General features: G+C 34.2%; 1 protein-coding gene across 2 annotated transcripts in view; it reads right to left on the bottom strand.

Moving 5' to 3' along the window:
- The window catches only part of tbc1d32 (TBC1 domain family, member 32), a 64,234-nt gene that overhangs the window by 17,065 nt on the left and 34,181 nt on the right, over positions 1 to 12,988 (bottom strand). For both annotated transcript variants that reach the window (XM_032586175.1, XM_032586176.1), the window contains exons 26-28: positions 10,021 to 10,111; positions 9,780 to 9,905; positions 4,563 to 4,646 (exon numbers count right to left, since the gene is read on the bottom strand). In XM_032586175.1, the coding sequence (XP_032442066.1) occupies positions 4,563 to 4,646; positions 9,780 to 9,905; positions 10,021 to 10,111 (301 nt within the window). The remainder of the gene's footprint in view (positions 1 to 4,562; positions 4,647 to 9,779; positions 9,906 to 10,020; positions 10,112 to 12,988) is intronic.

Here is a 12,988-nt window from a genome sequence, read left to right as displayed (position 1 = left end):
ATATTTCCAGGATTAAAGGACTAATGTCTCAGCTTTAGAGAAACTCATCCATGCGTTTATCTTTAGTCGCATTGATTACTGCAACAGTGTCCTCACAAAAAATTAAACATAAAAATCAATTGTCCAGCTGCAGCTGATCCAGAACGCTGCTGCTCGGGTTCTGACTAAAACCCCTACACTGAGAGACAGTAGACTTTAAGACACTGTTGTTAGTTTATAAATCACTGAACTGCTTAAAGATCTGCTGTTGTTGTATCAACCTTCCAGAACCTCTCAGGTCTGCTGGTTCTGATTCTGCTCTGCATCCCCAGAACCGGACCAAACGAGGAGAAGCAGCTTTCAGCTTCTATGCACCATAAATCTCGAACAAACTTCCAACAAACTACAAAACAGCCGAAACACTGAGTTCCTTTAAATCCAGACTTAAAACCTGTTTAGAGTTGATTTTGTACCATAATCAATCAATATATTTGATGTGTATTGATTATCTTGGTGAATTCTTGACTGTTATTTTATAGCTTTGTAGTTTTCTGTTTTTATAATATGAAACACCTTGAACCGGCTTAGCTGTGATGTTAGCGACGTAGCGCAGCATCGGGTAATTTCACAGCGGCACTTTGGGTTTCTGTGTAGCGTTGAGTTCAGAGACGAGGAGAAAAAATTTCATTACTAATTCCTCCTCCACATGAATCGTTTTTATCACAAGATTACTTCTTTTCCAGGTATAATATTTTCTAACAGAGCAACACAACAAGCACCAAAGTCTCCTGCAGAGTCTGAATGTAAAAACAAAACTGTTCTTATTAAGAGGTATCATCATTGAAACATATTAGATTTTGGAAATTCAGGTTTAATGTTCTGACAACTTCAATAATCAGACAATAAACGGGGAAAAAAGTTACAACCACATCCTGGCTTTTGGGAAATATAATGATATGAGCGCAAATGAATCATCTGCAGACAGTTTATAGTCTGATGATGAGGATTTTTTAGCAATTAATATGGAAAACAATCATCCAGACGACGGCAACAGCAGCGCAAGCCTCAAATCCAATTTTTCAGAGGAAAACGGCAATAAAAAGATAAAATGTTGGCTGGAATTTACATCTCAAAGCGATCATTCGACGCCGTTTCCATCAGGAAGCAGAGCATTAATCACACGCCATCAAATCTGGTATTAATTTGGAGAATTTTTTGTTTTCTTCCTCACATATTAACATCTCTGAGAACGTCACACTGATAACAATTACCGTCTAATGGAGATAAATCTTCTCGTGGTTTCCATTCCCGCTCAGCGCTTTGCCCCCAGAGTCTAGTTTACCGTTTGTAATAACCCAAATAACCAATATTAAACTTTTGTTTAAAGGCGCCACCATAAAAGGTGTTGCAGGGAATTCATCTCTTCTATTAGTTGCGACAAACATTTCTAGTTGTTCACTGCAGAACTCATGAAGAGAAATATCAGCAACCTGCAGCTTCAGGACGTCCCCAGACTTTATCTGTGTTCTTCAGACAAATTAAGAAAGTAATATTGAAAATAATGAATCCTGCAGAATTTAAGGGCTTGGAGGAAAACGTATTCACGCATTATGCACAACAATAAACTCCCTTAAATTAATTTGAAGACGGCCGAGCTGGAGGAAACTGCATGGATTTTCCCCTGCAATCGGACCAAGAAAACTCAAAGTGCAGTGAAGAATTAATAGTTTATTTTTTTAAAATAATTAAAATACAGGATTAGTTCAGATCTGTAGATTTTGTTCATGATTTTTTTTAAGTTGAGGCATTGCTTTTTGAACAGTTATTCCCTCTTTCAGACAGTTACCGTGGCAACAATGTGGTTTATTTAGGGGTTGTTGTTTTTTTTTACAACTATTAGCTGCTAATTAGCATCTCAAAAACTCAAATAGTATTTTACCAAGAGTTAGCTGTATCGCATAATTGTATTTAGTCTAATGAGGAATAACACCCGTTTAAGTAATTGTTGTCATTAATTCACTAAGATTCCAGTCTTTTTCTGCCACACTTTTTCCTTCCATTTAACTTTCTATGCAAATGCCTTTACTTTTTCACAGTCTGCTAATTTTCAGACATACATTTTGGATTTTCAAAATACAGGCTTAAAATATTTCACTCTTTAACGACTCTATATAATGAAATTCCCTTTCTGTTATAAGAAAATATAAAAAACTTTACATTTCTTTTTTTCTTTTGCCGTACAGCTTGACTATATTTAATCTTATTAGGACTATATTTGCATCATCACTGATTCATTCAAACTGCAATGTTTTCCAACCACACTTTTTCCTTCCACTTAACTTTCTTTTAATGTACTTTGATACAGAACTCTGCGACTATTCAGCTTCTTTATCAATGATGTTTTGTGTTTTAAATTTATAAGCTGATTAAAGTGCAACACCAGGAGTTTTTTTGCAATACTGTAATTTCTGAGAGACAAAATCTTGGATTTTCACCTTCTTTAAGCCAAAATCATCAACATTGCAAGAAATAAAGGTTTGAAATATTTCCCGAAGTGTGTAATGGGTCTAGAAAATGAACGAGTTTCATTTTTGAAATAAATGAAATAATATTAAACATTATAATTATTTATAATGTACCTGTAAACAACATTTATCCTATAACTTACGGTAAATATTAAGCTTGAAACTGTGACATTTATAAATGAACGAATAACATGATGAAAATATGACTTTGGGATTTAATTTTTGACTGTGCAGTTTTACAAAATCATTTCATTTTTCATTTATTTCAAACAAGTTTTTAAAAACAAGAAAACAATCAATAGGACAAGAGAAAACATGCATCCAAAACCAAGAACAAAATAATTAGCGCAACTAAACACTTACCTCAGTTTAATGAAATATATTAATTACTCACTCAGTAATTATCAAATAAAAATGTGTAATTAAAACCATGTTATGATATTCATATGCAACACTTTTGCTAAATTGACCAATTCTTAGAGTTTTACGTAAAGCTTGAAAAGCTTAATTACCAACTTGACACTGTTTTTAATATTATTTAGAATATTTCTAACACATAATATTCCAGAAAAGTGACAAATGTTTCCAAGTTGAAGCTGACAGGATACTGCAGCATGTAGTAAAAGCATGCCCCTTTCACTACATATTGTAAAAAACATTTTAATTAGGACGAATACATAAGCAATTAGCGCTTAACCTTCAGGAAAAACTACAGTCTCCAACATTTTCTGGGTATTCATTAATTAGCTTCGTATCTTTCTGTCTAGCATCAGTCGGAGGAGCTTGTTTAGCCCTCTGGCTACCAAACACGCCAACCTGCTGACACAGTTCGCTTGTTAGACTTGTGAAACCGAACATATTTTGACCTGCGGAAGGAAAACGCTCTCAAAATGTGTAGGATTTTTTTCCTCCATGTCTGAATCCACAGGGACAGCTCACATCATTCAGATGACACTGAAAAACATATCACTTCCTAGCTTTTAGGTCATTTCACTGTTACTGCAGGGATGTTTTTTACAGCAGAGGAAAAACTCCTGATGTCAAGTTGACCATGAAAAACTTGGTGACTCGTAAAAGTATTTGTACTTCTCTCATACTTCCAGATTTTACTTCATTACAAACACATGTGGGGTTCCTAAGAATGCATCTTAGGCCCCTTTTATTTCATATCTATATGATCACAGATTATAACAAATAACGAGGTACGTTATTATCTCGTTATGCAGACGATACGCTGCTCTACATTAGTATGTCACCAAGTGATGATGAATTCATTCAGAAACTTATCAGTAAAATAAATAAATGTGTGGAGGTGCCACAACTTTGTCCAGCAAATATAACAAAACTATTTTTGGACATAATAAGGAACAAGAATCAATTAGAGCCAGCAAAGAGTTTCAGTTATCGCAGGTCTGAAATCTGGATGTAGTGATGAACTTTGACCTGAACATTCAGAGCCACATAAAGACAGTTACCAAGTCGGCCTTTCATCACCTTAAGAACATTTCTAGACTTAAAGGAAAAATGTCCCAACAAGATCTACAGAAACTCATACATGCATTTACCTTTAGTTGAATTCATTACTGCAACAGTGTCAATTATTTTAATAATCGATTAATCACGATTTATTCGATTAATCGTTCAGCCCTGTGGGCCGCATTTTTCAGACTTGAATGTGTAAAAAAATACTTAAAAACCAATTACCATTTTCCACCCACTTCACAGTTATTCACCACTTGTGTTGATGGAGGTTTGTAACATGATAAAAGTTCTGCAAGGCTACATTTTATTACGTTACTGCTCAGATCTTTGAATGTTCCCATATAAAAGAAAACACTGTCATTCCAAACACTGCATAATACAAACATAAATAATATGCATCTTCTGCATAGTTGGTGTTAGATTATGTATATTTTCAAGTTTTTCAATCTTTAAGATCACAGGACAAATTACGCAAAAGCTTTTACTTTACTGGTTACGTAACAGTTTGCACCAAAAGACCTTCAGTGATTTTTATTTGACAACAAGAAAAAGAAAACGAGTTGGTTCCTCTCTGACCTTTGTACTGAGCCGCAGAGAAGAAGCTTCCTGAGGCGGAGCTGGATAAATGGACCACAACTTTCTCCAGAAGGTCAGCCAGCACTGTAGAGAAAAATCTATTCATAAATAATTATTCAAGCAAAGATGCCTTTAATACATATCAGATTAGAAGTTAAATGTATTATTCAGACTAAAATAACCCTGTTTTATATTCCTAAAAGCAGACTTCTGAGTAAGACAGAGACTGAATTCAACTTTGAATTAAGACTGAAATGATTAATCGTGATTAATCGTGATGAATCGCAAACTAATTTAGTAGTCAATACTTTTCCTCCGCTTATTATTGTCAGAATAATCGATTACTAAAAATATTGCTAGTTGCAGCAGACTGTTTTATTTTACCCAAATAATCAATCATCAGAATAATTGATAGAAAAATCACTTACTAAAATAATCATTGGTTCTACTCCAGAATGTATAAATTTTTAGCCAATTAATTGTTTAATTGTCAGAATAATCAATAGAATAGTGAATTACACAAATAATGTTTGTTGCATCACAAAATTAGTAATTTTTTAGCTGATTAATCAACAAATTAATCAATAGAATAATCAATTAATAAAATAATCGCTAGTTGTTCCCCAGAATCTGTTAATTTTTTTTAGTCGATTCAACGATTAATCGTCAGAATAATTGATTACTAAAATAATTCTTAGTTGCAGTTCTACTCTGAGTAAAATATTGGCTTTTGGACAACACAAAAAGCATTTTGTTAATGTTCAGCTTACAAATGAATCTGGAAATTAGGGCTCATCTGCAAAAACCAATTTTTCGCAACGTGCTCAGTCGGCTTTGCAAGCATCCTCTCACATCAATTTACAGCTCCGGTGCCCCGACTGTCCCTGAGTAAACCCTGTCTACTTCACAGCCGGAGTCATAGACCCCAGAGCTGCGTGACAAAGCCACCCGCAGTTACTGAGGATCTAACAAGGAAAATGAGATGGGGAAACAAACTGATGGCAAAAGCAAAAAAAGTACAGCAAGCCTCTCATAAAAGTAGTCAGAAAACAGCAAGTTGGTGCCAAAAATGCATTTATACAATTATTACCCCGACTACATGTGGGCATGTTAAGGGGAGAAGCTATTTTTACAGACAGTTCCTCATAAATATCAGCACACACACTGCAAAAACAAAATCTTACCAAGTATTTTTGTAGTACCTTCTGGTGCATATATCTTAGTACATGTAAACTAAGATGAATCTAACTTACAAGTAACTTATCAATCAATCAATCAATCAATCAATCAAATTTTATTTGTATAGCACATTTCAGCAGCAAGGCATTTCAAAGTGCTTTACATCATTACAAACACAGAAACACAATGCAATATAGAATCAATAATCAAAACACAGCATTAAGTCAAGTTCCATCAATAAATTTGTAATTGATTACATTTCAAACACAATCCTAAACAGGTGGGTTTTTAGTCGAGATTTAAAAGAAGTCAGTGTTTCAGCTGTTTTACAGTTTTCTGGAAGTTTGTTCCAGATTTGTGGTGCATAGAAGCTGAAAACTGCTTCTCCTCGTTTGGTTCTGGTTCTGGGGATGCAGAGCAGAACCAGAACCAGAACCTGAGAGGTCCGGAAGGTTGATACAACACCAGCAGATCTTTAATGTATTGTGGTGCTAAGCCGTTCAGTGATTTATAAACTAACAGCAGTATTTTAAAGTCTATTCTTTGAGCTACAGGGAGCCAGTGGAGGGACTTTAAAACTGGTGTTATGTGCTCTATCTTCCTGGTTTTAGTGAGAACGCCAGCAGCAGCATTCTGGATCAGCTGCAGCTGTTTGATTGATTTGTTGGACAGACCTGTGGAGACGCTGGTGCAATAATCAATACGACTGAAGATGAACGCATGGACGAGTTTCTCTAGATCTGGCGAAGACATTAGTCCTTTAATCCTGGAAATGTTCTTCAGGTGATAGAAGGCCGACTTTGTAACTGTCTTTATGTGGCTCTGGAGGTTCAGGTCAGAGTCCATCAGGTTTCGGGCTGATTGCTGGTTTTTAGTTGTAGTACTTAATAGGAGTTTGGTTTAAGTAAATAAATTCTAGTTCCACTGGCAGATTATTTAACTTATAACAAGATATTTTTCCCATGTTTTAAGAGTTGTGAGAATTATATCATGAATATTAAGCAACTATTTACTCAAAACAAGCTCTTACTTCTTGCTGAAGAGTAACGTTTTTGTCTTATCTCAAGTGTACTAAGACATTTCCAATAGAAACTAGAGAAAAATATCTGGTAAGATTTTGTGTTTTTGCAGTGCATCTGCCTTGATTATATAGAATGCTTTCTACTATTTCCTTTTTGAAGAGTGGGAAAAAGAAGTGAACCTTTGTGTCATTATTTTACATTTATAATATTACAATCTTTATGGGTTCTAATGCAGGGGAATCAGTCATTTATGCTGCTACAATAAAACGATTTTAAGGCTTTTATTAAATACAACCAACTACACAATATTAGGATCTCTGTATATAAAAGACAAAATAACAGCTTTGGTCAAAGAAAAAGAAATAAATCTCAAATAGTTACAAGAAAAAAAAAACTTAGATATTCTTCAAAAGGTTCTACTTTTTTCAAAAGTAAAGACATTAAAAAGTTAGAAATTTCTAATAAAAACAATAGATTTCCTAAAATATTACAAATGTTGCATCATACTTTTGTAATATTTGAGATCTCAGTTTTTCAATTTCTTTTATTTTCAGACATTACAATATTAGAGTTATGTTTTTATTGCAGATTTATGTTTTTGTCTTACAATTTAAAAAAAAAAAAGTATAAAATTTTTTTACAATACCATACAATCAATCCAAAATATTTAGAAACTGTGGGCCTACAATAATTTACCGATCCATACTATAATTTTATTTAATTCCAATAAAATTCTTTTTTGTTTATTATTGAGCAGATAAAATAAAATAGCTCAAAATGTTTGCTTTACAAATGCACATCATGTTTTGCTTAGTTTGCTACATTATTAATAATCAAGTTATTGATTAAAAACCAATCAGTCACCACAAAGTAGAATAGTTTCAATCTTTCACCTGGTAGCAGGTGGACCTTCATTCCTACGCTGCTAAATAAACATGTAGTGAATCGCAGGATATTTTGTAAACACAGAAGAGTGTAATTACGATCATTTCCCAGCTGTCAGCTGAGGAGCCAGCGGTTGATGATCATAACCGCGAGCAGAGTGCAGTCAGCGAATCCAGGCATGACTGAATGCTTCTTATTGAAACGCTGTTGCAGGAGACCAATTAAGAAATCAATAAGCTGACGAGAGAGAGAGCTGCTGAGCATGAAATGGATAAAGCAGTTTTGATGAAAGCTGCTATAGTGAGTGAGTCATTTTTGTCTCCCAAAAGAAAAAAAAAAGACAGGAAGAAATTATATTTTTTAAAGTATATTCTTTAAGATATTTAGCTGAAATGCTAAATGTAACAATTTTCCTTTCTTGGGCTTTTCTTGAAAAGAAAGTGTCAGGTTTTGTGTGGTTATTGAAAAGTTAAAAAAAAAAACCCTCTCTGCAGCTGAAGGAAGCTTAAAAGATAATAAATCATCATAATTTATTTTTTTCCTCTGAAAAGCCTCAAATGAGCCCCACAGTGGATGATTTTGTAGGCAATTTCCACCGTGTTCTGATGAAAGGAGTAATCAGCTTCTCCTGATGCTTCATCTGAATATATTTTTGTCTTTCGTCAATCACAGCTATTTACTCCTATATGAGGAAAGTAAGCGTAGGTGCAATTTAAAAAGCGTCAGTCAATGACAGCGATGATGAGTTATTAAAGACAAACGTGGTGCTTCAGATTTCTGTAATGTTTGAGAAGAGAGAAAGCTTTAAAATAAAAACCATCAGCAGGTCACATATAACAGGCATCATGATTCATCACGTTTAGGATAGAAAATAAACATTTATTTAACTTAACTGACTGGATTCTTTTTAAAAGTGACCTATTATGCTTCCTTAAACAGGCTAGCATAGATCTATGGGCAGTACAGAATATATTTATTACATTTTTACACAAAATAATCTTTAGAGAATGAACCTGTTGTCACTTAAATCCAAATAAGCTGCTGCTGGTCACGCCCCCCAACTCAACATTTACACTCTCACATGAAAATGGCTAAACAGATGCGCAATTATACAACCGTACATCTTTGAAAAGCATTAGTAGAGCCTCCTGCACAACCAACAATAATGCAGCAAGTGGTTGCTGGATGGCAAGTTAACAGGAAAACACTCTGTACAGTACAGCAGTAAAACCAGCTGATCAAATGTGCTGGAACTCAGCTAGGGTTGCTAGGTGACAGGGCTTCACTTCCCTGGGGTTGCTAGGTAACAGTGCAGTCTTTGGAATGTGACTTAAGAATCAGGAGATTTTTTGAAATGGCTCATAAAACATTAACTATAGGGTTGTTGTAAACGAATATTTTAGTAATTCAGTATTCTATTGATTATTCTGACGATTAATCAAGTAATCGAATATAAAATTTTTAAAATAATGTATTGGTAAATTCTACCATAACATCAGTGTCACTGTTGGATATCAACATCGGCTCAAATTTTCATATTTGTACATCCCAACGATTACTTTTCTATAGTTTAAAAAACTAACTTGTAACAATAATAGTCCCTACACAACCAACAAGAACGCGGCAAGTCAACAACAAAACACTTGTCTTTTCCAGCAGCCATTGTACAGCTGGAGCTCAGCTTGAGTTGCTAGGTAACGGGGCAGAGTGACTTAACAATCAGGAGGATTTTGAAATGGCTTGTTTTCTAGATGCCAAAAAACACCTGGATGTTCTTTTTTCAGTACTTGGGCTGTTTTATAAGCAGTAAATGGATGTATAAAATGGAAGTATAAAAAGTTGAGGTAACTTTTCAGCAAGCAATAAGAGCTTGTTTTAAGCCAATAATCCCTTAATATTGATGAAAAAGTACTAATTCCACTAATTCATCAATATTATGGAATTATTTACCTAAAACAAGCTCCTATATCTTGTTGGAAAGTTACTTGTACGTTAGTTTTGTCTTATTTCAAGTGAATTAATTTATTTGCACTAGAAACTAGACAAAAACGAGCTTAAATATTTTCCCTAAAACTAAACGCCATGTTAGAAACTACTGAACAGACAACACCAAATTGATCCAGTAACTCACCTTTCCCAGTTAAAGTGTTGGGTTTTGATTTTATGGCTTTGCAGAAATGTCTTCGGCAGATCTCCAACCAACTCTCCTCACCTTTTGGTTCTTCGGATGAAGCCAGAAATGCACTAATCTCACATTCTGAGGACAAATAAAAGTACGCAAAAAATATGATTAAATGCAAGAAAAACAGAAATAAAATCATTAAAGTAATTTAAAAACTTTTAATTGCAGCAACTGATGATGTTTCTCTTACCTTGTGTGTCGTTTTTGACCTGTAAGGTTGGAACATAGCAGGACGGAGGAGGATAGCTTAGAAACATCGGCCAAGAGTAAGGAAGTTCTCCCTGGACCAAAGAAAGAAAAAATACATATTTCTAATGTCACAATTATATTAAAATGATTTAAATATCTCACCTTTTGCCCAGTAGGCCATAAGGTCTTTCTTTATTCTGATTAAAATAACTTTTTCTGGACAAAGCCTGTTTAATATCAGAGCTTAGAGACAATGGCTTCCGAGGTTTTAAATTTCTATTTTGCTGAGGCTTTTCGCTCGTGCTGCCATCTGGTAAAAGTGTGAAGAAAAATTGTATTTCTTTTAATACTTTTCATCATTTCTCATTCAGTGCAGAAGTTATATTTTGTTTTTGACTGAGCTCAGTGGGTGACTTACCAACACAATATGCTCCTGATGTTAATGAGGTTCAGAAAGTCAATTCATTCATTTTCCTGTCAGATGACGCAATCGTTTGAGAAAGTTTGAAAACTATGTTTTTCAGGAAGGTGCTGATGATTGCAGACATGCAGTATGTTGATTTTGGACTAGTAATGATCTGAATTGGAGACTTGGTGAAGTTTTGTGTCTGAAGTAACTCGTGTTTCAAGCTTCTGTTTGCGTGTATACAAATGTGGACAAAATTATTGTTTTTTTGTTAATAAAAGCCCATAATTGTCACTGAAATAACTTGAAGCGGACAACAAATATCTTAAATATAAATTTGCTGAAAATTATCCAATAAAAATCAGACATTGCTTTTGAATTGTGGTTCAACATGCTGCAAAAAACACAAAATCTTACTAAGTTTTTCTGTCTAGTTTTCAATTTTTTACACTTGAAATAAGAAAAAATTAACTTAGAAAAAACTTTTCATCAAGAAATAGTTGCTTGTTTTATGTTAATAATTCTTGAATATTAATAAAAATGTTCTAGTACATTTTGTCAACAATAAAGGCTGAAATGATTAATCAATTACTGAAATAATGCCAACTAATTTAGTAATTGATTAATCGTTAACTGGAGTACACAGGCTCGAAAAAAAGATCCTTTGCTGAAAGAACAAAACAGTCGGAAAGTAATAAAAAACTTTATTTGTTTGGAAATCTCCTCTACCCAAAACTCATCAAGTAACGTTTTCAGCTTCACCTGATTCAAATTCGATACAAAAATATATATTAAGCACTTTGTCCAATAAGTAATCCAAAAAACAAACAGATCAGTGGGCAGTATTTTTTTAGCTACAGTTGCATCCTTTGCCACAAATTATCAAGCGTACACCAAAGTAATGTTGTGTTATTGTAGCAAGTGTGTAAAACTGTTTATATTTCACCTCAAATCCATCCTCATTACCTGTGTATATTTGTTTTTTCTTAGTTTTTGAATTGTATTTTATTTTGGCGGAGACGCTTTTATTTTCTTGTTTCCTGTCTCCTTGTCATATCCTGTGTGTTTGCCCTGCCCTCCTCAGTTCGCGCCAAGCTGCGCTGGGGAGAGGTAAGCGTACAAAGTTGTCTTCTGTTTGTCTGTTAAAGTATTCAAAATGTCCTTAAAAGTATTTTTGCCAAACTCGCAAGTTTTTATATGTTGTTCCCCAACTGTTTTATGTTTAGCGCAGCACTGTACTGGGCACTTAATTCCCACGTTAAGGACATTTATTGAGTTTACCGTGCCAATGTGGTCATTTTTGTTCTTTTGATTTGTTAAGGTGTGTGTGGGAAAGCCAGAGCCCAAGAACTGGAGTGCTGATGCATTTTTGTTTTAAACAGGTATGTGAGTTGCTTCAAAATGTTATCTGAATGTTAGATTAATGTATTTTGTATATTTTCAGTTTGAATTATAAAATATTGTAACTAGTGGGCAGATTATTTTTGTTTGGGTCTTATTTTAATTGTTTTGACATTTTACTTTATTATTTGTGAATGTCAGAGAATTTTGGTTGGTTTTACCACAGTCCTGAGTTCGCGCCAAGCTGCGCTGGGGAGAGGTGTGTGTGGGAAGGCCAGAGCCCAAGAACTGGAGTGCTGATGCATTTTTGTTTTAAACAGAATAAATCTGCCCTACTGCTGCAATACACCTCGGTGTCCTCGTCTCCTGGTTCCCTTTGCCGATTACACACAACGCAGAGTACATGTACAACAGATGGGTCGGATGAGCCTACCCTACATTATTGCATTTCAGGCAATCATCTTTTTATTTTTGTATTGACAAAAAATAATTGAATTGTTTGCCCATTTGCATTTTTTTTCTAATGTCGTGTAAAAAATGCTCAACTTGTTAAATAAATATTAAAAAAATAAATATTTATATAAACAAATATTCTGCAGAATAAGCCAATTTTTTTATCTGATTAATCAATTAATCGTTGAGATTAATTTATTCCTCAATTAATCATTTGTTGCACACATGTACATATGTATAGCTTTTGTTTTCTTGTGCACTCATGGATGTTTTTTTCTCATTTGCTTTGGAGGTTTTAAGCAGACAAACATAACAGTTGCTAAACTAATTTCCACTCTCTCCTTTGGAAATAATTTTTATATATATATAATTTCCTTGACCTCAGCATAAATGAGTTCCTGTTTGGGCTCAGCATAAACAACACCTGAATAATTGATATCAATCCCGGAGCATGCTGAATAAATAAGGCTGCATGCTTCAAAGGACGACGGCGGTCGCCTGGTTATCAGTTCGCTCTTTTCATTTGTAACAGCAGCAGCACAAGGGCAGAATGGAAATACGGAGAAAGGTTAATGCTTCAAATATGAGAATCAAAAATGAAATACTTTTGTTGATCATTATTAATGAAAGGAAGGATTAAGAGGAAGGAAAAGGTCTCCAGTTCACCGAAAAGTTTTTACAGTTTATGTACCATCAGCCTTCAGAAACTTCTCTCAATGTTTTTAAAAACTCTTAAAAACTTTATGGAATAGAGTAGAACAAAACTCCT

Source organism: Xiphophorus hellerii, chromosome 15 (assembly GCF_003331165.1).
Source record: "Xiphophorus hellerii strain 12219 chromosome 15, Xiphophorus_hellerii-4.1, whole genome shotgun sequence".
Classification (NCBI taxonomy): Eukaryota; Metazoa; Chordata; class Actinopteri; order Cyprinodontiformes; family Poeciliidae; genus Xiphophorus; species Xiphophorus hellerii.
Note: the sequence above shows the minus strand (reverse complement) of the source record. Positions and strands in the feature narration are given on the sequence as shown.